Here is a 25,733-nt window from a genome sequence, read left to right on the forward strand (position 1 = left end):
TCTTTCAACAGTTAAAAACAGATTGACGTACCATCAGCAGATCAGTCTGTCTCCTGACTAGAAAAACCTCTGTCCTGACTGCATTAATTTCAGCTCATTAACCCTCATACAATCCATCACAATTTCAGGCACCAATTCAGGACATCCGCAGCTTCTTCAGGTGAGGAAGATGATGATAGATACCCCTAGTGTTATCCACATACTGATAACAACCAGTGCCAATTCCCTCACCCCCAAATGACCTCTCCCAGTGTTTTCATGTAGATGTTAAGTATGGGGGATATAATAGAACCTTATTGGAAATCATAGACCAAAGGGCAAGGTGTGAAACAGGGAGTCCTCCAGCACCAGAAAGTACTAGAGCCACGGCAAAACAATGCTCCCTAGCTCCCATCCTGGCCAGGCGACCAGGACGGGAGGATCCTAGGACTGATGACACTAAAAGCTTATAAGAGGTCTAGTAGAGTCAGATCACTCCACCTGTCTAGTTCCTATGACTACTACGATGACCACCACTACTACTACTATTATTATTATTATTAATAATAATTCGATTTCTATACCGCCCTTCCAGAATGGCTCAGGGCAGTTTCCACAGACAAATAATAAACAAATAAGATGGATCTCTGTCCCCAAAGGACTCACATTCTAAAAAATAAACATAAGATAAGACACCAGCAACAGTCACTGGAGGTACTGTGCTGGGGGGTGGATAGGGCCAGTTACTCTCCCCCTACTAAATAAAGAAAATCACCACGGTAAAAGGTGCCTCTTTGCCCAGTTAGCAGGGGTTATTAATAAATTATTATTATTATTTATTTACATAGTCAGACAGGTGTTATTGATTGGTTTGTTTTATCCAGACATCGAGTCCTTCCCAAGGACCTGGGATGGTTGAATTTTATTGTCAATGTTGTTGCTGTTGTTATAGATATCGTCGCAGAATATAGGCTGTTCCCAGTAAAGTTGCTTTTTGTAATTGGTTGATGGTGATTTCTGTGGCCCCTATGGTGTTGAGGTGCTCTTCAAGGTCTTTTGGAACTGCACCCAGGGCGCCAATTACCACTGGGATTATTTTGGTCTTTTTCTGCCACAGCCTTTCAATTTCAATTGGTAGATCTTTGTATTTGGTGATTTTTTCTATTTCTTTTTCTTCTATTCTGCTATCCCCTGGTATTGCTATGTTGATTATTTTAACTTGTTGTTCTTTCTTCTCAACTACAGTGATATCTGGTGTATTGTGTGGCAGATGTTTGTCTGTTTGTAGTCGGAAGTCCCATAATATTTTTGCATCTTCATTTTCTACAACGTTTTCAATTTTATGGTCCCACCAATCTTTGGCTACAGGTAGCTTGTATTTTTTGCAGATGTTCCTGTGTATCACCCCTGCTACCTTGTCATGCCTTTGTTTGTAGTCAGTCTGTGCGATCTTTTGACAACAGCTGATGAGGTGGTCCACGGTTTCATCTGCTTCTTTACAAAGGCGGCACTTGCTATTTGTTGTTGACTTTTCTACTTTTGCTCTTATTGCATTTGTTCTTAGTGCCTGTTCTTGTGCAGCCAATATTAAACCCTCTGTTTTTTCTTCAAGTTGCCATTCTTAAGCCATTGCCAGGTCTTGGTGATGTCTCATTTTCGACTTATACTGTGCAAATATTGACCATGCAGGGGCTTATTTTTCCATTTCTCTGCTTGGTTCTTGACTTGTTCTTTCTTGTAGGCCTGCTTTCTTTCATTGGTGTTGAATAGTTTCTCATTCTTGACCATTTTAAGTGCATCTTCTTCACTGTCCTTGATATATTCTGCAAGGCCACTTTTCTCCTCCTCTACTGTTTGATGGTCTTGCAGCATTCCTCTTCCACCTGAGCTGCGAGGGAGGTATAGCCTATCGACATCACTGCGGGGGTGCAGAGCATGATTGATGGTCATGATTTTCCTAGTCTTACGATCTAGCATCTCTAGCTCTGCCTGGGTCCAGTCTATTATTCCTGCAGTGTATCTGATAAGAGGTATAGCCCAGGTGTTTATGGCTTGTATGGTGTTCCCGCCATTGAGTTTGGACTTGAGGATTTTTCTAACTCTCCTGATGTATTCACTTCCCATTTTTCTTTTAACTTCAGTGCAATGTTATCAGCCTGGAGAATGCTCACGTATTTGTAATGTTCTTTCTCTTCCAGGTTCTTGATGTTGTTTCCATTGGGCAGTTCTATTCCTTCTGTTTTTCTTATTTTCCCTCTGTTCATTATTAATGTAGCACACTTGTCTAGTCCAAACTCCATTGCTATATCGCTACTGAATATACGGACAGTGTTTAGCAGTGATTCGATTTCTGACTGGGACTTTCCATACAACTTCAGATCGTCCATGTACAGCAGATGGTTGATTTTAGTTGATGTTTTAGATGTTTGGTATCCGAGGCCTGTTTTGTTTAGTATTTGTGAAAGTGGGGTCATGGTGATTACAAACAACAGAGGGGATAGTGAGTCCCCTTGGAAAATACCTCTTCTAATGCTAACCTGTCCAAGTGTCTCTCCATTGATTGTTAACTGTGTACTCCACATGCTCATTGCTTTTTTAAAAAATATCTGAATGTTTTTGCTGACACCAGTTGTTTCTAAACATTTGTATGAGGCAATGAATCGAAGGCTTTCTTGTAGTCAGTCCATGCAACACTTAGATTGTTTTTAGTTCTCTTGCCATTTTCTAAAATCTTTTTGTCAATCAGCAGCTGGTCTTTTGTGCCTCTGGTGTTTGGACAATTTCCTTTCTGTTCAACTGGAAACTGTTTGTTAGTTAATAAGTGTTGCATCACTTTATCTGCTATTATTCCTGTTAATAATTTGAACATGGTTGGCAGGCAGGTGATCGGTCTATAATTACTTGGAACTGCACCTTTTGCTGGGTCTTTCATGATGAGATGAGTTTTCCCAGTTGTTAGCCATTGTTCAATATCACCTCCTTGCAAAATGTGATTGAACTGTTTTGATAGTTGTTTATGAAGGCTTGTTAGGTGTTTAAGCCAAAAGCCATGTAGTAACATCGTTGCCTGGTGTAGTCCAATTTTTAATTTTCTTTGCTCTTTCACTTATTAATTCTGATGTTATTATTAGATCTTGCATTTGTTGGTTACATTTTTTGACCTCTTTCACCCAGCCTGCTTTTTTATTATAATCTATTGGATTGTCCCATAATGTCCCCCAGAATTACACTGTTTCTTCTTTATTTGGTGTTTCTGTGTTTCTTGCAGTTTCTCCTTCTATGCTTTGGTAGAAACGTCTCTGATTCAACTGGAATTGGAGATTCTGCCTGTGTTGTGTAATTCTGGCTTCGTATCTGCTAATCTTCTTTGACACTGCTGTTATTTGCTGCTTTATTATTTCCAGGACTTCTCTAATTTTCCTTGAATCTAGGTGGTATTTTTGGATCATATACTGTTTGGTGTTTTCATTCTTCAGTTTCTTGTCTTTCATATCTTTCAATTTACTAGCATCTGACGATTTTATTTTACTAGCCTGGTGATTTTATTTTCTAATCTAATCTTCCATTTAGGTGATGTACTACTTTCTTTTTTTACAGGTCCACTGATCTTATATCCGAGCTCTTGTGTTGTTATTGTTGCTGCACTGTACATTCGTTGGTTTGTTTCATGCAAATTATTGGTTGTTAATTCTGCAAGCGCAGCATTGACATCTTTTAATGCCTTAGCAAGTTGTTTTTTGGCAACTGTTTTTAGCACTGGAAGTCAAACCCTGGTGGTTGTTTGGTTGATGTGCTCAGTTATTTTTTACTTTAGTTCTTGTTGCTTTTCTGTTAAATGGCATTCGAGTTTTTGAGGTAAAAGCAAAGGGGAGGTTGCCTGGTTTTGATTTTGAAATTATTTCTTGTTTACAGTCAGACAGGTGTTATTGACTGGTTTGTTTTATCCAGACATCGAGTCCTTCCCAAGGACCTGGGATCCCTGAATTGTATTGTCATTGTTGTTGTGTTGTCTCGCCATTGATTGTTAACTGTGTACTCCACATGCTCATTGCTTTTTAATAAATATCTGAATGTTTTTGCTGACACCTGTTGTTTAGAAACAATTTTAGTATCCAAGTGTGAGGCAATGAATCGAAGGCTTTCTTGTAGTCAATCCATGTAGTCAATCTATCATCATCATCATCACCATCATTATATTTATATACTGCTCTTCAACCAAGTTCCCAAAACAGTTTACATAGGAAAATAAATAATACATAAATAAGATGGTCCCCTGTCTCCAAAGAGCTCACAATCTAAAAGGAAACATAAGGAAGATACCAGTAACAGCCACTGGAGGAATGCTGTGCTGGGGTTGGATAGTGCCGGTTGGTCTCCTCCTGCTAAATATAAGAGAATCACCACTTTAAAAGGTGTTTCTTTGCTGAGTTAGCAGGGGTTGTTAACCCAGCATAGGTCATCCACAAGAGTGACCTATCTTCGTTAGCCTCTCCCCACCCCCATCCCCGCAGGTTTTATTAGACAGGAAGTTGAAGGGTCAATCATAGACATGATCTAACCAATACTTTCAATTTCCTGACCATATTCTCAAGCTGAACAGGCTGTACAGAATCACTGGGCAATCAAAAGCTGATGGCTCCTCATCTGCCCCAGATAATTTGTCTAAGTCATAGCAGATGAAAACAATTTAATATGCAAAATGCTTAACAAATTGGTCATAGCAGGTTACAGACATACTCTGATCATGAAAGCCAAGCTGAAACATATCCTTTACTTTAAAAAGCTGAGCTGGAGGGCTTGATACAGATCCGATTTTGTCAAATAATGATTTTCTTTACTGCTGTGTAGCCCCCAAAATTGGGCGCTAGCTTTTGTTGGATTTGATTTGATTTGTGTTTGTCTTCTCCACTCAAGTTTTCTCATCAACCAAAAGATTGCAGTAAACCACAGAGCCATTTTGACACTGTGGTTGGAGAGAAGACCCTTCAGGAGTGATCATGTTGACAGACCAGGTCATTTTTTCCATTTTGAAATTCAGCCATAGCTTTGACAGGACCACTAGCCTTATTGAGAAGAAAATCCCCCAAATGGTCAGGAATCCATTTGGATCCATAAGCCTCCAGGTGCAGACCATCCTAATCATAATTCAGATCCTAGCATTATCTCAAATTGTTCTTTATTTGATGGCACTGTGACTTGTATTCATTGCATACATTTTCCAATCAAAAAGCATCTGGTGTAATTATGAATGGCGATCTACATTTATTATCTATCTATCTATCTATCTATCTATCTATCTATCTATCATATTTCTGTAGCACCTGAGAAAACAGGTACTACTTAAGGATCTTTTTAAAAGCAGACAGAAATTGAGAAACTCTGGTTTTATGTTTATGTACATTTACTAAGCTTTTACTAATAATTGTACCAAGTGTTATGCTAAGCTGCTCTGAGGAGGGCCTGTACACTAGTTACATAAGATTGCAGGCATTTACAGAAATTGTTGGATAGTAGGACTGGGAAAGACCCACACATGACCTTGGGAAGCTGGTGCCAGTCAAACAGCACAGTATTGAGCCAGAAGAACCAGTGGCCTCCCTAAGGTAGCTTCATTTGTTCATCTTAAAAAATAAATAAATTTCATAGTATTTTTATTCTTTTTCAATTTGAGTTTACTCATTTTAATGTACATACTTTATCATGAGGATCAATTCATTTCTATGTAATGTGCCTAAATGTGTAATAGCTGTTAGTTAAATTGATGCTATTTCAGTTTTCAGTTGGAAAATTGATGCCAGGAAGTAGACACTGTCCAAAGAACTATGCACCAAAGAACTACACAAGGGAGTTTACCATAATTGCCAGGGTTCCTTATTTCTTTTTATCAGTAACATTTAAGATGGGCCCATCTGCTGTTGGAATAACTGATGTCAGCCCTTGCCATGGATGTTTGGGTTAGTCATTGTTATTATTTTGCATGGAAGAGTTCTTCTTCCTCTTCATAGTGAATCTCAAAAAGGTACAATGTCTTGAATATGTGGAGGGAAACAATCAATAGAACAGGATCATGAACCTCAAAGAAGCTCTGAGGTCATTCACATAATCAAGAACTGTGTTCAACCTAGGTATGGGAGCTGTGTGCGCTCCCAATTTTTGGTTGTGTGGAAGCAAGGTAGGAAACCTGGGTAGAAGTGATTGTGTAGAAGCAAGATAGGAGGAAAAGCTACCTGGGTTTTCCTCCTACCTTGCTTCCACACAATCACTTCTACCCAAGTTTCTTCTTACCTTGCTTCCACACAACCAAAAATTGGGAGCGCACAAAGCTCCCAGATCTGGGTAGTACACAGTGAGGCTATTCACATGTGCATGCAAAACCAAGCTAAGGGAGCCCAGCCCAGTGTTGCACATGCTTGTGAACCGCTGGGATCTGGCCAATCACGGCAGCAAACCTCCCTGGGAAGCCTCCCTCTAAAACGGGATTAGGAGAGTGAGTTGTTTGTTTTTTAAAAAAAAAATGTCTATCAGCCATGGCTGCCAGACTGCAGGGAGCCTGGGGAGAGGAGGGGAATCCCAATAAAGCACTGCACACTTGTGTGGTTCATTATGTTAGTTAGTTGTTTATTTATGATCTTAGATCAAACACAGGTTCATTATGTTATTTCCGGGGTGTGGCAATGCAGGGTGACATGTTCCGGTACCCTGACCCCCGGAGCCACTGGCAGCAGCCAGTGCTTGTCTCAGCGGGCAATTCACCCGCCCAGGGAAGCCTGGAGGATTGTCTGAGGGGAGGTAAGCTTTTCTGGGCTTCCTCCCCGCAGACAGGGTAGCCCCTTCTCACTAGTCATAAGAAAGGGCTCAGTTTTTGATTATGTGAATGATCTCTTTGTTTATATATCATAACAGTTCCAGCACTGTTTGTAAAACATTCAGTATTATAGTTTCTCTTTAATCTTTAATAATTATTGTTCCCTAAGCCTGACATTTCTTAAGTTTTATATAACCTTTTAAAAAAGTGAATTAAGTTTTAAAATCAGTTATTATAGATGAGGTAAAGCTATTTGCTTTCCTTTGGTGAAAGGATATCATTTAAAGGGGACTGATTACATTCAGCCTAGACACTTACATTACCATGGCAAGAATTAATACCAGAAAAATTGTAATATGGAAGCAAGTAAGACATTGTAGAGGTAAGAAATCCAGTTTCTCCCCAGTCATTTGTCTTGTCCCCATTCCCTTACAAATGACAATTTAGATCAAAAGACTTTGAGACTTTCCTCCTTTAAAATAATTAGAACAGAAACGTTCAAAGTACAACTGATTCAGAACTGCGGGTTCAAAACTGATTCAAAACACGCACACCCAGGTCTCCTCACACTGGTGTGTCTCCATTTTTGTTTTCACCTTTTTGCTGTGCCCCTGCAGATAGTGGTGCTTCAGCAGCACCTGGAAGCACTGAGAACATTTCCAGTCATGGGCAGCCTCTCTTACTTTGCTTTGGCACTGCCATCTGGCTCCCCGGTGGTGGTGGTGGTCATCACAGAGGTTTCCACTTTTCTTGTGCCTTCTGTACTCCAGGGTTGGGTGAATGAACTACAAGCTACAAAACTGGCAAAAAAGCCAGCAGTAGCTGCAGCTGAATTGCTGAGGCAACAGAGATGCTGCTGGCAAAGGTGTGAGGCATCAGACTCTCACAGGAGCAGCAGGAGTGTCTAGTGAGCTATTTAAGGCCCACAATTAGAGCAGCAAAATAGTGCATGATAAAGCTGCAATGGCTCATGATGGTTGTAGCAGAGAGAGATAGAGAGCCTAACAATCTGCTATCCATAGAGCTGAGGACAACCATGCCCAAACTGCCCAAGACTTTGACACTGTTGAGGGGAGAGGCATTGGAGAGCCTGTCCAGTGCGACTCTGTTCTCACAGCTTTCAGGCTGGCACCCGGCTGCTGTTGGTCGCCTTATTTCCTGCCTCTTCCCTAGATACTTTTCCAACAAGAACTCCACATCACCAATGGGAATGGGTGAGTAGTTGGGGAAAAGGCCCATGTAAGGCTAAACTGATAAAATGACATTGAATTAATGTTGATTGTGTATCTTAGATGACTTTTTAAATGGAAAGCTATATGTTAAAATTAAGGAAGTGTTTTAAAATAAGTGTCAGAACTGTTGTCCAAGTCTATTGTTGCTTATTTTCTACTGACACCCACAGTTAGGCTTGATTTATATCCATAGAATACAAATATAATTATTTTGTGTGTACATGCGTGCATATGAAAGCAGGTAAGTGTTTTTTGTGATTTGAATTCTGGATTGTAATAAACAGCTGCGCGCAGTCTTTTTGAAAGCAAGCACTGTGCCTGGAAAAGCAGTGGGGTGGTGAAGTAGCAGGTAAGGACCTGCTTACTTGGTTTTTAAAGGAACTGATCCCTGCCCCACTGGACTGGTTAGGATGTGGGTGCCCAAGCCGCTTTGGTGTTTCCCTAAAGATGCGCCTAAACAGTTTGGGCACATCTCTAGTGTGAAGACATCTGAGTGCATATACAGTGTTATGTAGGATCACAAGACCTACTCAACCTGTTTTTGTTATCTGAACCATATACTAATGGATTGAAAATGTAGTACTGGTGAGGTTTTTTGAATACTTTTGCCTTTACCCCAGCTGTGAAAGTCAGTGGGTTGCCACAAACAAGAATAAGCTATTTTTCTTTTGGCACAATTTCCATTATACAAATATGTAGAGTGTGTGTGTTTGTGTTCATCCATCCATCCTACTAGGATCCAGATATTTCCATTCAAGTACAAGTGTCTGGCGAGGCCAGCTGTCCATACCCCCGAGGCTGGAGTGGTGAGGGGGCCCGAGGAGACAGGAATGGGTTGCAGCTGGGGAGAAGCAGAGGAAAGACTGTCAATGGGCAGGGACCCGGCTCCTGCGGAGGAGTGGCAGATCCCTGAAAGAGCTGAAGGGGAGGCGCGCAAGGATAACATCAGCACACCTCCCAAGGGGAGGGGGTCTGAGTAGGAGGAGGGAGAAGAGGGAGAGACATTGGCAGCAGCTGTAAAGGGTAGACAATTACAGGGAGGGGGCAGGCAATACATAGCCTGTGAGGAGGCATAAAAGCTGGGGATGAGAGGCTGGCTGGTGGCAAGGAGCAAGCAGCCTGGGTTGGAGGAGGCACAGGGTGACGCTCAACCCCCTCCCCATCCCTGCTCTGAGGCTGGACCCGGTAAGCCTAGCCAGGCTTGGTAAAGGGGACATTGACGTGTAGCCGTACAAGAAGATACTGAAAAACAGCCCAAGATACACTGTTTTCTTAGAAAGAAAAATTCACCAATTGTGAACTTGTCATACTACTGCAGCTACTGAACTTTGCCTGTAACATCAGAGCAGCTAAAGAAGGCAGAAGCTGAAATGTCTTGCCCATTATTTCTGTTTATTTAAACAATAAATTTATTTTATTTATGTATATTTATGTATTATTTATTTGATTTATATACCACCCTTCCTAAAGTGGCTCAAGGCAGTTTACACTAAAATAAAAAATACATAACAAAATCAAAAACCAATTAAAAACAGATGAAAATTACAATTAAAACTAGATGACATTAAAACTGAATATCATTAAAAGCCAGGCTAAAAAGATGGGTCTAAGGCTCTCCTGAAGGCCTCCAAGGAAGACAATCCACGGGAAGTGTGTTCCACAACCTAGGGGCGACAATAGAGAAGGCCCTATCTCAGGTCACCACCAGATAAACCAGTGGCACCCGATTCATGTATACACACATGCACCCTTAGTTGAGATTTCTATTTACATCCTTAATTATCTATTTGCATACATAATTTGCATACTAAAACATCCAAATCAGTCTAAAATTCCAGGGGCATGAGATGAGGTTTGAACTGGATGACAGAAAGATGATCATCTTAGAACCTGATGGATAGGTGGGAAATTCTCAATTGGCTGAAGGGTAAGGAGCACTTTATGTTCTGTCTTGGCGTGTTTTGAGCTCGCACATGTCTTACTACATAGAATACCATTGAGAGAACAAGTTAGTGGCAAGTGAGATCCTGCTTTTCTTGCACAAGGTGTTAGTATGCAAATTTATACAAAATAATATTCTACCTTAAATTACAGAAAGGCCCTAGCTTATTCTTTAATGTTTGGGTTGTCGTCTTCATGGTTTTTTTCCTGATTTTGTTTTCAGAAACTTCCATTCCAGTTTATTTTTCTTGGCCTCATGCCTAAATTGAATACTGAGGCTGCAGATTAGAGATGCTTTGGTTTTCAAAGAAAAGATATTTGATGAGCAGTATAGCTAATGTGACATGTATGTTTGTGCTCCTTGGCTTGCCCAAGTGATGAATGATGACAAAGTTTAGGTGATTGATACAAGCAGGAGGGAAGGTTGAAAGAAATTGTCATAAACTGTAGTCTTGGGTTCAGCTATCGCAGTTACCAGACAGTTTGTAAATCCCTTATGCTATCATTTTCTTTCTTTTAGGAGCTAACTTTGTAACTCGAAAAATTAGCCGCTCAGTCGCTAAGATCCACCTGGGGCAACTGGAATGTTTCAGTTTGGGCAATCTGGATGCCAAGAGAGACTGGGGTCATGCCAAGGACTATGTCGAGGTATGTTGTTGATGAAATGTCATTTTTAAAACAGTGCTTTTGTATGTCTGTTACAGCAGCTTCAGAGAAAATATAGGGCCTGCAGGGGATACACCTGTAAACCTAGCATTTCTCTCAGCTTGTGTAGAGAAATAACATACAAATAACATAGGAGGCTACCTTTCCCCATCCCCCGCAAAAGGGGGGAAAAGAATAGGTCTTAAGGTTTACATTATTGGCTAAATTCCTATGGGAATATACTGGAAACTGGAACTCCAGGATACACACACACACACACACACACACACACACACACACACACACATATATATATATATTCTGTGTTCTTTTTATGTGAAAAATGAGTCAGATATTTCAAATGCAGTAAAGCTTTTAAGGTTTTGCTGTTTTTTGGTGGCTTCTTCACTGATAAGACAAACTCAATGCCAGTGTTAACTATTAAAGCTCAGTTTTGGTTCTCTTAATTCAAATTGAGTTGTAATATTGCTAATTTTTAAATATTTCTTCATATTGAAACAGTTTAGCATTACATACCTTGTGCAAACACTTCTGTAAGTGAAATGAAAACATTTTGTAGTTTTTGCACTAATATGACTTATTTGGCGGGGGAAATGATGGTAAAACATGAGCAATAACGCTAGAATGACTGTTTGAGATAGTTGCTCCCTCTCCACCACACACACTTTTATGATTTCCTGTTTCTGTCTTGTATTTCCTCTATGCAGGCAGGGGAGAAGCTAGTGTGGTGGATCGTGTAGTAAAAAGCAAAAACAAAAGGCAGGCAACCACAAATCTGAGATTAGTGAGTCTGGCAAAAATGCTTGTACAGGCTAGCTTTTCTCCATGTGACAGTGTATTCTCATATATGACTATGTGGAGAAATCTGGCAGTGTGAACTAGTCCTGTATACATTTATTTGGGGGGGGTTCCGTTCTTGCCTATAGTCACGAATATGGAGATCATGAATAACAAAACTTTGAGTCAATGGGAATTGCACGGTAAAGTTCCTAACACAAAAAAAGGAGGGCCAAAAAAGCAAGAGGGGCAGAAATAGAAGAAATGGACCGTACCTTATTCTCCTGCAGTGCCCCCTCAAACCTCCCCAAATGGCCAAATATTTGCCCAGAAAAGATTTTTTAAGAGCCACAAAATGACTCTCTGCTGGAAAATGGCAGCAGAAAATGACATTAGAAGTTATTTCTGGATCATTTTTGACCACTTAAAACAAAGGATAGGCCAATTTTGCCTATTTTTCTACTTGCAGATAATGAACCTGGGTTTCTAATATTCAATCATGGATACATGAAACCGTGGATATGGAATCCGCAGATAATGATTTATTCCCATTTAAAATAGAATGTACAATATCAATTAAATTACTGGTAGACATGTTTATTTAAGATGTAAATTGGTGCAGATTAAGCATAACAAATTAATAATTATTACAAGGAAATATTACAAGGAAATATTGTTGCTGACCACACCCTTTCCAGTTCATCCAGTTCTGTAATGCAGAATTAACTGGGCTCTTTCCAACCAAAAATTTTGTGCTGTATATGTCTTGATACTACCTGACTTTACGTTTTGTGCAAACTCTTAACAAAAAGACCTTTTTATTGTGCACACAAAGAGAAACTAAAAGTTGGTAAAGATAAGATGTTTCAGTGTACACAGCTTTAATTTGTTTTACTTAAACTGAGGATGGTGTGTCACACCAAAACATCTTATGCTCTTAAAAGTTCTGTACCAACTTTTAGTTTTTCTTTGTGTGTGCAATAAAAAGGTCTTTTGTTGAGAGTTTGGAGTTAATATACTCATAGCATCACCAACATATCGACTTCTTGTGCAAATATCAATTGCATTGAAAGAAAAGTACAATTTATTTAGCAATGCCAATTCATTTCCAAGTGTGCTGGCCCCCAGACAGAATGTACTCAGCTGGGGTCGTCTCCAAGAACACATGCTGGGGATGTAAGTAACATTCCAGATCTTTCACATTTTGAGACTGTCCCAAAATTGTTCTGAAACAATTCCTAACTGTGCTAGAGGCGATCTTGAATATCTCACTCCTCCGAGATTAGCTCTTCCGCTTAACAAGGCCCTTGTTAATTCCTGGAAACCCTAACTATGTGAAATATAGCTAATTCCTAAAAGACAATACATTTAAAATGGAAATAAACAATCATTCCAGGATTTAATGCACTGGGAAGCAGTATATTTGCTGTAGAATGCATCAAGTGTAGATTTTTTTTTAGCATTTTAGAAGTGTTCTAGAATGTTTTCACTAAGTATGGAAGGACTTTCAGTATCCTTTCCATAGAAATATGGTAAATCTTATTTGATAAACATCAGAGGCCCACAAATTATGCTTGTCTTTGGTAAATATTCAAAATACTGCCATATATAGGGCTTTCAGAAGTGCAGTGTTTTTTAACTCTAGCATTTCTCTCAGCTTGTGTAGAGAAATAACATATAAATAACATAGTGGGCTACCTATCCCCATCCCCCGCAAAAGGGGGAAAAAGAATAGGTCTTAAGTAGGTGTGCACTAGTAAGAGGCATGCTTACTCCTGGTAGTGAGACATTCTCTCTCTCTCTCTCTCTCTCTCTCTCTGAGACATATAGCTGTTTCAGTGCATAGCTATTTTCAGTGGGAAGATTGTGCAATGGGAAAGAACTACTTTACCTCTTTGCATGCTGTGGTACCAATGAGAATGTCCCTGCTCAAGGTGATTTTTGTTTGTTTTTTGGTTTTTTAGAGGAGGGAGGAATCTCTCTTAGGAATATAGGAAGTGTATGTGAGAAGTGAGTGCTGTAGTGAAGTGAATCTCCTGCATTTGTTTAAAAACTTATTTAACCAAAGTGCATTGGGATGAGAGCTACCTTTGGTGCTTAGAAGCCAGCTGTTCTAGTGCAAATGAATCTGAGTGCGTAATTTGAAAACACAAATAAAATGTCTTTCTATTTGTATTATTATCTGAATGAGTAATACTGAACAGCAAATCTGCTTGTTAAAACTAATTAATACCGAAGTGTCTATATTGTAAAACCTTTTGATATTATTAAATATTTGATGCCAACAGGCAACTACTATAGTTGTATGAAAGTGCAGTTAGCTTATAGTTTGAATGGCAGTCAATTCCACTGTGAGTGGGGGTGGTGGGGAATAAGTAATATATCAGCAGTGCTGATATATGAATCTTTTGTGTCTTGTTTTGTTCTGTGAAGATAATTTTACAGATAATAGTACAGTAAAATAAACCATCTGGTATACGTTCTAATACTAGTACAACAGTAAGCACTTAGCAGTCAATGATTCATGCCTATACAATGTCAAAAAATACCAAGACATCATACAAATATCCTCGCACACCCCCAAGAGAGCCCTATTTTAAATTAATGTTTTAACTTCGAGCAGTGAGAAAAGTACTTATCAATCTACTACCAACTTCTTATTTCTCAGTAACCAAATACTAATAATGCCAAAATCATGAAGGCACAGAATTTGAAGACACTGTTTATTTCTAAAGTTGTAACAAAATAATTTGCAAATATGCAGCGTTATTAAAAAGTTGATGTGAGAAAAACATTAGGATTGGTTCACATAAAACTATCTGCCAGAGAATCCATGTGATTTTGGCTTCTGTGGTCATAGTCTACCTTTTTTGTAAGAACTGAGGAAAAGTAGACACTATCTTCTATATTCTCTTTCAGCTACAACTCCATTAGAATTGTATCTAATACAACCACCTTTGATGCATTTCCTCACTATGTTGAAACAATACATGTTGGTCATATGTGAATCATTTCTGCGGATAGTTGGATGATAGCCCTTGTATAGCACTAGTTAATTTATTTTGGACACCATTGCTTCCTTTTCTGTGGGAAGCATACCCATTTTCTCTTGACAAATTGGTGACCTTTCATAGATCACCCGCTATTGTTTCAACTTTCCTCTTTTATTATCAAATGGCTTCAGAAGATCTGCCTAGCTTCTCTCTTTCTTGTGTTCTTGAGATACAGTGCAGTATCCTCTCCATAATTACCTTGCCTATCATTCTTAGAATGTTTATTGCTATTAATTAAAATCCATAATACAGTTTTATTGTTGCTTTACATAGAAGTTGACTAATCATGCTCTTGGAGCAATCCACTTAACACTTTCAAGTATTTGGAAATAAATTGAGTTATTTTTGTTTAAAGTGCCTGTAATCATTTAAAGCTTTGTTCATTATATCCATGTTCATGAAATGGCTTTTAAACAGAATTCTTTAGAATATGGGCATTCTTATACATGAACATAAATTCACTCCATTTATTATATACATTTCTGGGGCATTTGAATGAATTTTATGTTTCTTGGTTATTGTCAGATCAGCATACAGGAATCACCTATAAAGTTGGCTAAGTTCTGTGCTGCTGCATATAAGTCACGAAAGGGATTAGTTTTGGACGCTACTGATCAATAATTACCATGGATAAGATTTTAGTAGTTTTATATGTTCATGTAACATAATTCTGTTTTAAATATGATATTCTGTATTAGGCTGGTTGCTGATCATAAAAAAGTGATTTGATTGGATTTGGTGGTGGTTAATGTTTTCATTTCTTATTTACTGTAACTGTTTCACACTAGAACCAAATGGCAAGTGTACCCTTCAGGCTTAGCCCTAGTGGTTAAAATTTGCCACCACTGATTATTTTTGCTCACTAACATCAGCTAAAGTATTCTTCTAAGCATGCTTTAGCATCCCATTTAAAGCCTATCTGGTTATGCTTTTACTTGATTAAACCAAATAGTCAGTGCTTTTATTCTAATCTATTTTCCTACATTTGAAAAACTTCTCCAATTATTATTGTTTCCTATAAAGTGTTTCCTTACATTTCAAGTTGTTTTTAGAACAGTGAAATGGTATGAAGAGAAAGTAATCTTAATTTAGAACTGGATTTCTAATCACCCCTATGAACTGCAATCCTGCACTCATCACAGATGCTGCTTCTGGTGTCTTTCTTTATGTGCGTGTTGGGTCAGTTTTAAGTGTTTGTGCAACTACAGCTAAATCTTACGTGCTCGAGATTTGGGACATCAAAGGCATAATACAGTCAGTCGTGGGCCATACACATAGACTGAATAACTGCAGGATTGGGAGCCAGAATTCTCTGGGACATCCAGGAGTCATTGGCCAGAGGGTCAAGGTGAGACACAGAAAGGGCAGTCTAAAGCAGTTGTTCATTGGCTGCAATCAGAACGGAGACGTCTATCGGAGGTGATAGATGAGGTAGATAGATAGCAGGAGATGGGGAGGTGACAGAAGGAATTTGAGCTGGTTGGAAGTGAATGCAGGAAGATTGAGGGCTATAAAGGCAAGGCCAAGAATAAGTGGGACCCAAAGATGTGCAGCAGAATGTTTCCAGTTCATTCCAGCAGGCACAGGCACATATGTACGTTAATAGGTGTTCAACATCCGAGCAAATGGCTCAGATATGAATTTTGACTCAAATTCCCTTCCTCCTCCTCTGGATGTAGAATGCAGCTTGATCATTCATGCTCACATGCATAAATTTAGCTACATATGTGACTTCTGGCTTTGTGCCACCTGAGAAGCATGGAAGGCTTTATCATGTGAGGGAATGAAAACGATTTGGAGGGTTAAGGGTTCAGGGGTAGTCCCTCCACCCTTCATCAGAACATAAAGAAAAATTGTGCATTACTTGTAGAGACTGCTTTCTTGTATGTGGGTTATGCATGAGTGATTGGCAATAAGAGGGGGGAAGAATAATGTAGGCCATAGTTACTTAAGACATGAATAGATTCTGTATTTGAAAGTGCATAACTGAGGCAAGAAAGTGGTTTTAATGATAATACATAGGAGCACTGTCTAATGCAGATCATATGGTATTGATTTACAAAGCACTGCAGTTGTGTCTACAAGTAAGTGTTCCTAATAGCCTTCTTTTTTTCAGGAAAATTATACTCATATGTTTCATGGCTACTGTACCATGTTGCCTTTCTTCATCCATCCTCCCAAATGTGAATAATGGAATTTAAAACAAAACCAACTTTACATCTGTTTATACAGATGTCTGTCTTAGCTTTCTGTTTCAGCATCTTGAGGTATGAGTGTGAGAGAGATCTATTGTTGAGGTGATAGGGTAGTTATAACGATGAATATTACTAATATTACGAATATTTATATACCGCTTTTTAAAAAAAAGTTCCCAAAGCCATTTACATAGATATAAATAAATAAAATGGATCCCTGTCCCCAAAGGGCTCACAGTCTAAAAAAGAAACATAATTTAGACACCAGCAACAGCCACTGGAGGGATGCTGTGCTGGGGATGGATAAGGCCAGTTGCTCTCCCCCTGCTAAATAAAGATAATCACCACTTTTAAAAGGTGCCTCTTTCCTCAGTTAGCAAAACAAAACAAAACAGAAAGCTTTCATCAGCAAAATCATCTGCTTTAATTTCCTGTACCTCAACAACTGTACATGTAATTTTATCAAGACTACACCTGTGGTTTTCTAAGTGGTCTTGTAACTAACACTGGGGGTCTTAGAACTTGGTTGTAATGACTGAATGGTTAGACTAATGAGCTCTTTATAAAGTTCCTAATGAAACTGATCCAGGGGTGTTTGGTCGGCACCCACAATGTTCGGGCTTGTGTGGGGAATTAGCTGTTAAAGGGGTCAGCTTCACCAGTTTAAATCTGTGCAAACATTTGGACTCAAGAAATGACTAGATTCGAGACAAGGATATAGTTTCAAAATGTAAAAGAAGAATTCATTTGAAATAAGGGGGATATAGGAAGAGAATGATGTGATTAGATCAATAAAAATGTACTAAGCAATTTAACTACAATGAAGCATTTCTAACTTAAAGAGCAATAAAGTATGTTTCTAAATAAACCAACTACAATGAGGTGGTTTAGCTTAAGATCTAATTGTGTAAATTTCCCAGGCGGGCAAGAGAAAGATGCTAAGAGAGGGGGAAGGGAAAAGTTTTAAAAGAAGTTACAGATTGGGGTCCTGAGAGCCAGACAACCGCTTTACTACATCTGTCTCTAGGCATTAGGGCTTCGAGCAGCTGGATACTCTTCTCCTTCAGGGACAGCGAGGCGTATAGCAGGAGGGTTGCAAGGATTAGTATAGGGAGTGATGCCCACGAGAATGGCTTCTCTGTGGGTCCAGCTTCCTATAGGTGCTAGGCAAGCTGGGTGGATTGGCACAAGGGCCTATCCAAATAGTGATTTCAAGCTCTTTCTAGGTTGCAAGAGAGCATATGGAATGCTCAGTGGGGTCCCAAATATAGCACACGGTGGAGTATTCAAGGGAGCATGAAGATGTTCTGCACTTGGAGTCCCAAGCTGCAAGGACAAGGGAGCATGAAGATGGTCTGCTGGAGTCTCTGATGGAGTCCCAGGTGTAAAGCACAAGGGAGTACAGGGGGTCATGGAACAGGGGATATTTATATCCCAAAACCTTGTGCCTTGGGGGCACATTCCTATTGTCATGCTTTGCTGAATATAAGGGCCCAGATGCACCTGTTTGGAATGCATTGTTTCTTATTCTTTCAAGTGTGTCACAATGTGGGTGTGCCTTTTGCAAGCAAGGCAGTTTGTGATGAAGATCAGAGATTACAGGTATGTGAAAGAATATCTGTGTCGGGATGGGCTCTCCAATAATCCTATCAATAATTTCAATGGGTACACCTCTAGGCCACGCACTGACTCATCTCCTTTGTGGTGGGGAGAAAATTACTTCACCGTCTTATCTACTTTCTCCCTGCTTGGTATGATTGGTCCATTCGCAAGTTGTGTTAACTCCTGTGAAAGGAGGGGAGTGAGGTGGTTCACGCCAAAAACTGGGTGTCCTTGAAGGTTAGTCGATTAGCCCACTGCCAACTAAGCGACTTCTCCCCATGTGTACTATAAACAGAGCTCACATTGCGGTGCAGTTCCTGAGCATATACAAAGTGCAGTCTCCAAGTCTGGCGATGCAACTGCAAACAGGGAGGCTCCTGGGAGCCGGTAGAATAAGTGTGGCTGGTAACAAAGTATAAAGTTCCCCAATTGAAAAATTATGAATTAGTGTTATATTTTGGAGGCTTATCCATTATTTCATTATTAACAAGAATGCATTATCTTTGAAACATGCCAAGTACAGATGTGTTCTAATGTCGCTTCTGTACTTGCAAAGAGAGTTTTCTGGGGCAATATGTTACATTGAAGTCAACAAGAAAAACAGAAGAATGTATCCTTGATCCAAAACTAAAATCAACTATTCCAAAAGAATCAAGTGTCAATTATACATACTTGTAATCTATTTATTAGTAATCTTCCAAGCACAGTTTAGAAGAAAAATTATTCACAATAATCCACAATGCCACTGCCTAAAAGTTTCTCGGCAGCGTTTAGTAATTCAGAAGTCACCAGTATCACGCCAAAATATGTCTCTAATGATTACACAGCTCTCAGGAGTATATTTTCTGGTTATTCAGGGCACTTCTGGAACCGGAGCAAATAATCAAGGTTTGCTCCCCTTGCTGCTTGCCTGAGACTGCATCCGGTAATGAGGAAGCTCTCTCTCCTGAACACATCTTCATGGCATGCCACTAGTTGGCTGCTCTGGATGTCAGCCCCTGTTATGTCATCATCTAGCTGTGCTTTCTTTCATTTTCAAGTGAAATATTTTCAAATGAAATATTGTGCATTTGTTTTCCCCTGGAATCCAAAGCCCCAATCCACTTATGTAAACAGGCATTTGCAGGTGCATCATCTGATGGATCAAGAGCAGTGGGCACAGAGCTGTAAGGTATCCAAATATGCATCAGAAGGCTTCCCCAAGTGCAAATAATATTTTACCTTTACTGTATTGCTTTCAGTGGGATGCACATATGAATGCACATTTTTATCCACGCTGTGGCATAACTAGTCATACATAAATACCTTTTTAAAGTACAACTAGAATTGGATCTGAGTACAGATTTTTAACTCTTCAACCATTCCATATAAAGAATAAATATTATAAAAGGGTAAATAATAGTGCCGGGACACCTTCAACTGTAGATCCTAACGTTTTTGTAATATTACAAAGAATAGAATCTATCAACAGAATTGCCATTCTTCACAGTCGTACATGAAATAACTTTGATTCTTCTTCAGTGTCAGAGAACATTCCCCAAATCTACAAAGTATACTTAACATGCCACTTCTAGTTTTAGAACAAATACTTGAATGTTCTGAGGTAAGTGTTCTGCGATGTGGGTTGACCTAACAAATAATGTTAATGATCCAGAGACAGAGCAGCTGAACTCTCCAACTGGACTTCTTTGGCAGACATTACATTTGTCTTAGGGGACCAGTTGCTCTGGTGACCAGGAGAAGTATGTGGAGGGATCTTGTTGCTCTCAAGCACATTATTGGATGGCTGTTCTTACTTTCTAGAGAGCTATATTTTCCTCCTCTCTTGCTTCCCAACTTTCAATAAATAATAGGTGGACAATGCACAAGTACAAAGTATGTACTGTATACAAAGCTATCAGCCAATGTGCTTCCCATAATATAACATGCTTTTCCATGTGTTCTCTCTGACTACACTGTTGTACTTACAGCTAGCCTGCTCCTGTGTAAAGATAAAAGGAAATCATACGGTTTCAGGATGAAAGAGGAAAATCACTATACGTCTGTCAGCTTTTTTGACAAAAGAGTGAACTTTTGTGTTCTCCAGCATGGTTAGATGCAAAAGTTGTATTATACCTCCAAACTAGAGGAAAAATCCACGCCCTATCCACCCCCAGCACAGTACTTCCAGTGACTGTTGCTGGTGTGTGTCCTATGTTTCTTTTTAGAATGTGAGCCCTTTGGGGACAGGGAGCCATCTTATTTGCTTTATTTCTCTTTGTAAACCTTCCTGAGCCATTTTTGGAAGGGCGGTATAGAAATCGAATTAATAATAATAATAATGATAATAGTTATTGCCCCAGTGAGGCACTACCTTGACGTCGTTGTGGGGCTTGTGTGCTCTGATGAAGGTGAGAGCTATGCCAGAGGTCCAACCATACTGGACAGATCTCACCAGAGGAGCCAGACAAAGAGTGCCTCTCCCATCAAGACGTAACTTTAATAAATCTATACCGGATCGGTCGTTGCCCGGGTCAACAAGGACCGCGCCAGGTGCTATAGTCCCTGGACATCTGGTGGCAAGTGGGCTACAGGACTCAGGATCTTCAGTTGAGCAACCAGGGCTGGAGACAGCAAAGCTACTGGAAGAAACGTCGCTTAACCGAAAAAAATATACAAAAAATGCCAACAAGGAAATAATGATCTGCTATTACAAGTCTAGTCCAACTAGAAGAGGTTATTTAAAAAGAATGTACCAAATTTGGAAAGAGAAGCATCCAGATGCAGAAATAACAGAACAAAGGCTAGCAGACCAGAGAAGATTCATAATCAGAAATAAAGTATTCACAGGAGTTGAGCTGGAAGAACTGCAAAGAGCAACACAGGCTCAAGATATGGAAGAAGAATTACCACCAACTGAAGCAGTTGCTCAGGCGCAGATGGAGGAGGTGTTGGAAATAGAGGATACCACCGTTGCTGAACTGTTTCAAAATCAAAACCAGGCAACCTCCCCTTTGCCTTCACCTAAAAAACCCAAATGCCGTTTAACAGAAAAGCAACAAGAACTAAAGCAAAAAATAACTGAGCACATGAACCAAACAACCACCAGGGTTTGACTTCCCGCTCTAAAAACAGTTGCCAAAAAACAACTTGCTCAGGCATTAAAAGATGTCAGTGCTGCACTTGCAGAAATAACAACCAATAATTTGCAAGAAACAAACCAACTAATGTATAGTGCAGCAGCAATAACACCACAAGAGCTCGGATATAAGATCAGTGGACCTGTCAAAAAAGAAAGCAGTACATCACCTAAATGGAAGATTAGATTAGAAAATAAAATCTCCAGGCTCAGATCAGATGCTAGTAAATTGAAAGATATGAAAGACAAGAAGCTGAAGAATGAAAACACCAAACAGTGATTAGCAGATATGAAGCCAGAATTACACAACACAGGCAGATTCTCCAATTCCAGTCGAATCAGACACGTTTCTACCAAAGTATAGAAGGAGAAACTGCAAGAAACATAGAAACACCAAATAAAGAAGAAACAGTGCAATTCTGGGGGAAATTTATGGGACAATCCAATAGATCATAATAAAAAAGCAGGCTGGATGAAAGAGGTCAAAAAATGTAACCAACAAATGCAAGATCTAATAATAACATCAGAATTAATAAGTGAAAGAGCAAAGAAAATTAAAAATTGGACTGCGCCAGGCGATGATGAACTGCATGGCTTTTGGCTTAAACACCTAACAAGCCTTCATAAACAACTATCAAAACAGTTCAATCACATTATGAAAGGCGGTGATATTGAACAATGGCTAACAACTGGGGAAACTCATCTCATTATGAAAGACCCAGCAAAAGGTACAGTTCCAAGTAATTATAGACTGATAACCTGCCTTCCAACCATGTTCAAATTATTAACTGGAATAATAGCAGATGAAGTGATGCAACACTTATTAACTAACAAACAGCTTCCAGTTGAACAGAAAGGAAATTGCCCGAACACCAGAGGCACAAAAGACCAGCTGCTGACTGACAAAATGATTTTAGAAAACTGCAAGAGAAGAAAAACCAATCTAAGTGGTGCATGGATTGACTACAAGAAAGCCTTCGATTCATTGCCTCACACATGAATACTAAAATGTTTAGAAACATTTATTAAAAAAGCAATGAGCATGTGGAGTACACAGTTAACAATCAATGGCGAGGCACGTGGACAGGTGAGCATTAGAAGAGGCATTTTCCAAGGGGACTCACTATCCCCTCTATTGTTTGTAATTGCCATGACCCCACTTTCACAAATACTAAACAAAACAGGCCTCGGATACCAAACATCTAAAACATCAAGTAAAATCAACCATCTGCTGTACATGGACGATCTGAAGTTGTATGGAAAGTCCCAGTCAGAAATCGAATCACTGCTAAACACTGTCCGCATATTCAGTAGCGACATAGCAATGAAGTTTGGACTAGACAAGTGTGCTGCATTAATAATGAACAGAGGGAAAATAAGAAAAACAGAAGGAATAGAACTGCCCAATGGAAGCAAGATCAAGAACATGGAAGAGAAAGAACATTACAAATACTTGGGCATTCTCCAGGCTGATAACATCGCACACACTGAAGTTAAAAGAAAAATGGGAAGTGAATACATCAGGAGAGTTAGAAAAATCCTCAAGTCCAAACTCAATGGCGGGAACACCATACAAGCCATAAACACCTGGACTATACCTCTTATCAGATACACTGCAGGAATAATAGACTGGACCCAGGCAGAGCTATAGACGCTAGATCGTAAGACCAGGAAAATCATGACCATCAATCATGCTCTGCACCCCTGCAGTGATGTAGATAGGCTATACCTCCCTCGCAGCTCAGGTGGAAGAGGAATGCTCCAAGTCCATCAAACAGTAGAGGAGGAGAAAAGAGGCCTTGAAGAATATATCAAGGACAGTGAAGAAGATGCACTTCAAATGGTCAAGAACAAGAAACTATTCAATACCAATGAAAGAAAGCAGGCCTGCAAGAAAGAACAAGTTAAGAACCGAGCAGAAAAATGGAGAAATAAGCCCCTGCATGGTCAATATTTGCACAATATAAGTGGAAAATCAGACATCACCAAGACCTGGCAATGGCTTAAGAATGGCAACTTGAAGAAAGAAACAGAGGGTTTAATACTGGCTGCACAAGAACAGGCACTAAGAACAAATGCAATAAGAGCAAAAGTAGAAAAATTCACAACAAACAGCAAGTGCCGCCTTTGTAAAGAAGCAGATGAAACAGTGGACCACCTGATCAGCTGTTGTAAGAAGATCGCACAGACTGACTACAAACAAAGGCATAACAAGGTAGCAGGAATGATACCCTGGAACATCTGCAAAAAATACAAGCTACCTGTAGCCAAGAATTGGTGGGACCATAAAATTGAAAAAGTTGAAGAAAATGTAGATGTAAAAATATTATGGGACTTCCGACTACAAACAGACAAACATCTGCCACACAATACACCAGATAGAACGGTAGTCGAGAAGAAAGAAAAACAAGTCAAAATAATCGACATAGCAATACCAGGGGATAGCAGAATAGAAGAAAAAGAAATAGAAAAAATCACAAAATACAAAGATCTACAAATTGAAATGGAAAGGCTGTGACAGAAAAAGACCAAAATAATCCCAGTGGTAATTGGCACCCTGGGTGCAGTCCCAAAAGACCTTGAAGAGCACCTCAACACCATAGGGGCCACAGAAATCGCCATCAGCCAATTACAAAAAGCAACTTTACTGGGAACAGCCTATATTTTGCGACGATATCTATAATAACCAACAGTATTGATGAAAAATTCAACCATCCCAGGTCCTTGGGAAGGACTCAATGTCTGGATAAAACAAACCAGTCAATAACACCTGTCTGACTGTGTAAACAAGAAATAATAATAATAATAATAATGGGACAAGTCATGCTTGCTACCACAAGACCAGCTCTCCTCTCTTATGCTAAGTTGCAGAAATGGAGCACTTTTTGTCTCATATTTTGTATATAAGCATTTTCTTACCACAATAATTTAGAAAGGCCTTCACAGCTCTTTTAACTCACGGAAAGAAAATGGGACATGATGAATACCACTTAAGCCGTGCAACTATATTAGGTCATAGACTATATTGCATTAATTGAGAATCTTAAAACACATAATTTGCTATATCCTCAGAAATTCAATTATTGTTTATATTATTATTCTTTAAATAACAAAAACTGGAATAGTGTATTATTTCAGACCTTAACATATTTTCTTTGGCTCTGTAGTGATCAACCTCCCTTCTCTCTAAAGAGTTAACCGGCAGGGAACCCTGGTCTCAACTGACAGGCTGGTGAACTCCAGGGCAGCCAATCAGTACACCAGGTGGGTGGGATCTAGAGAGCGGTTGCTGGGAATTCTGGGAAGGGTGGTCTGTGAAGGGTGGTCTGTGAAGAAGGGTGGTCTGTGTTTGAGAAGTGTGTGTGCGGAAAAGCTTAGTGAAGGGCATGGAATTTGCTCCCTTGTGGCAGGGGCCAGCATGGAGGTTTATTTCATGAAATAACTCTGCAGATTCTTGAGATACAGGATTGCAGGAAGCTTGATTCTCATCAGGTGTTGGGTGAGTTTTAAAAGAAAAGGGAATTCAGCATAGTGAATTTTTTCTGAATAGATTTTTCTGAATAGCATAAAGTAGAATTCAGATTCAGTACTCACTGTGTATCTTTTTGTGACTGTTGGGATTACTATATTAAACAGCTGAAATCATAGCTGCAACTGCAAGATTTTATGCTGATCATGCTATATTGCCTGTTCAGATGGTAGAATGGTACCTGTTATATTATGTATAGGGATGGACAGGCTTACCCTTGCTCACCTCAGGCGGAGTGAAGAAATGAGTCAAGTAACTTCCAAAAATCTTGAAACAACTCTATTCTTTTTCCAAAGCTATCTGGTGAAGCAATATAGAACATCTCCCTTGCGTGAGTGGGAAACAGTCTGTTCCTTGCAGCAGTTATCCCAAGGGTCCTCCACTGTGTAATTTTTTCTCTCTCTTTAAGTTTTTCTGAAGCTGCTGCTTTTTAGAGTGGCTCCAGGAAAGCTGAGGGAGAGACAAAAGATTACTCTGTGTGGGACTCCTAGGGTAATATAGCAGTACCCCATAAGAGGTGGAATTCTGTCTCCCACACAGTTTTTCTGGGAGCAGCTCTTCAAAGTCGCCCAGTAGGAAACAATTCTCTGTTGCTCTGCTTGTAGCCTGCTGTTACAGCTGCTTCTGTGGGGGAAAGAGTAGAAACAAAAGCCAATGATCATTGTGGACCCTTTGGATAAAAGGATACCTGAGAGGGTGGGCATTTGCCCAAGGGGCAACTCTTCAACCAGGAAGAAATCCAGGAAGGTAACATTTTGTTTTCCACTTCAGGAAGCTGGGAAGATTATAATGTTTTGAGAATATGAATTTTGACTGTTTATAGTAAATGGTTAACA

At 39.6% G+C, this 25,733-nt stretch overlaps 1 protein-coding gene across 2 annotated transcripts in view; it reads left to right on the top strand.

Moving 5' to 3' along the window:
• GMDS (GDP-mannose 4,6-dehydratase) overlaps positions 1-25,733 on the top strand; it is a 453,328-nt gene that overhangs the window by 144,490 nt on the left and 283,105 nt on the right. For both annotated transcript variants that reach the window (XM_053247716.1, XM_053247715.1), the window contains exon 7: positions 10,478-10,605. In XM_053247716.1, coding sequence (XP_053103691.1) covers positions 10,478-10,605 — 128 coding nt within the window. The remainder of the gene's footprint in view (positions 1-10,477; positions 10,606-25,733) is intronic.

The sequence above is a fragment of the Hemicordylus capensis genome, chromosome 4 (genome assembly GCF_027244095.1).
Source record: "Hemicordylus capensis ecotype Gifberg chromosome 4, rHemCap1.1.pri, whole genome shotgun sequence".
Taxonomy (NCBI): Eukaryota; Metazoa; Chordata; class Lepidosauria; order Squamata; family Cordylidae; genus Hemicordylus; species Hemicordylus capensis.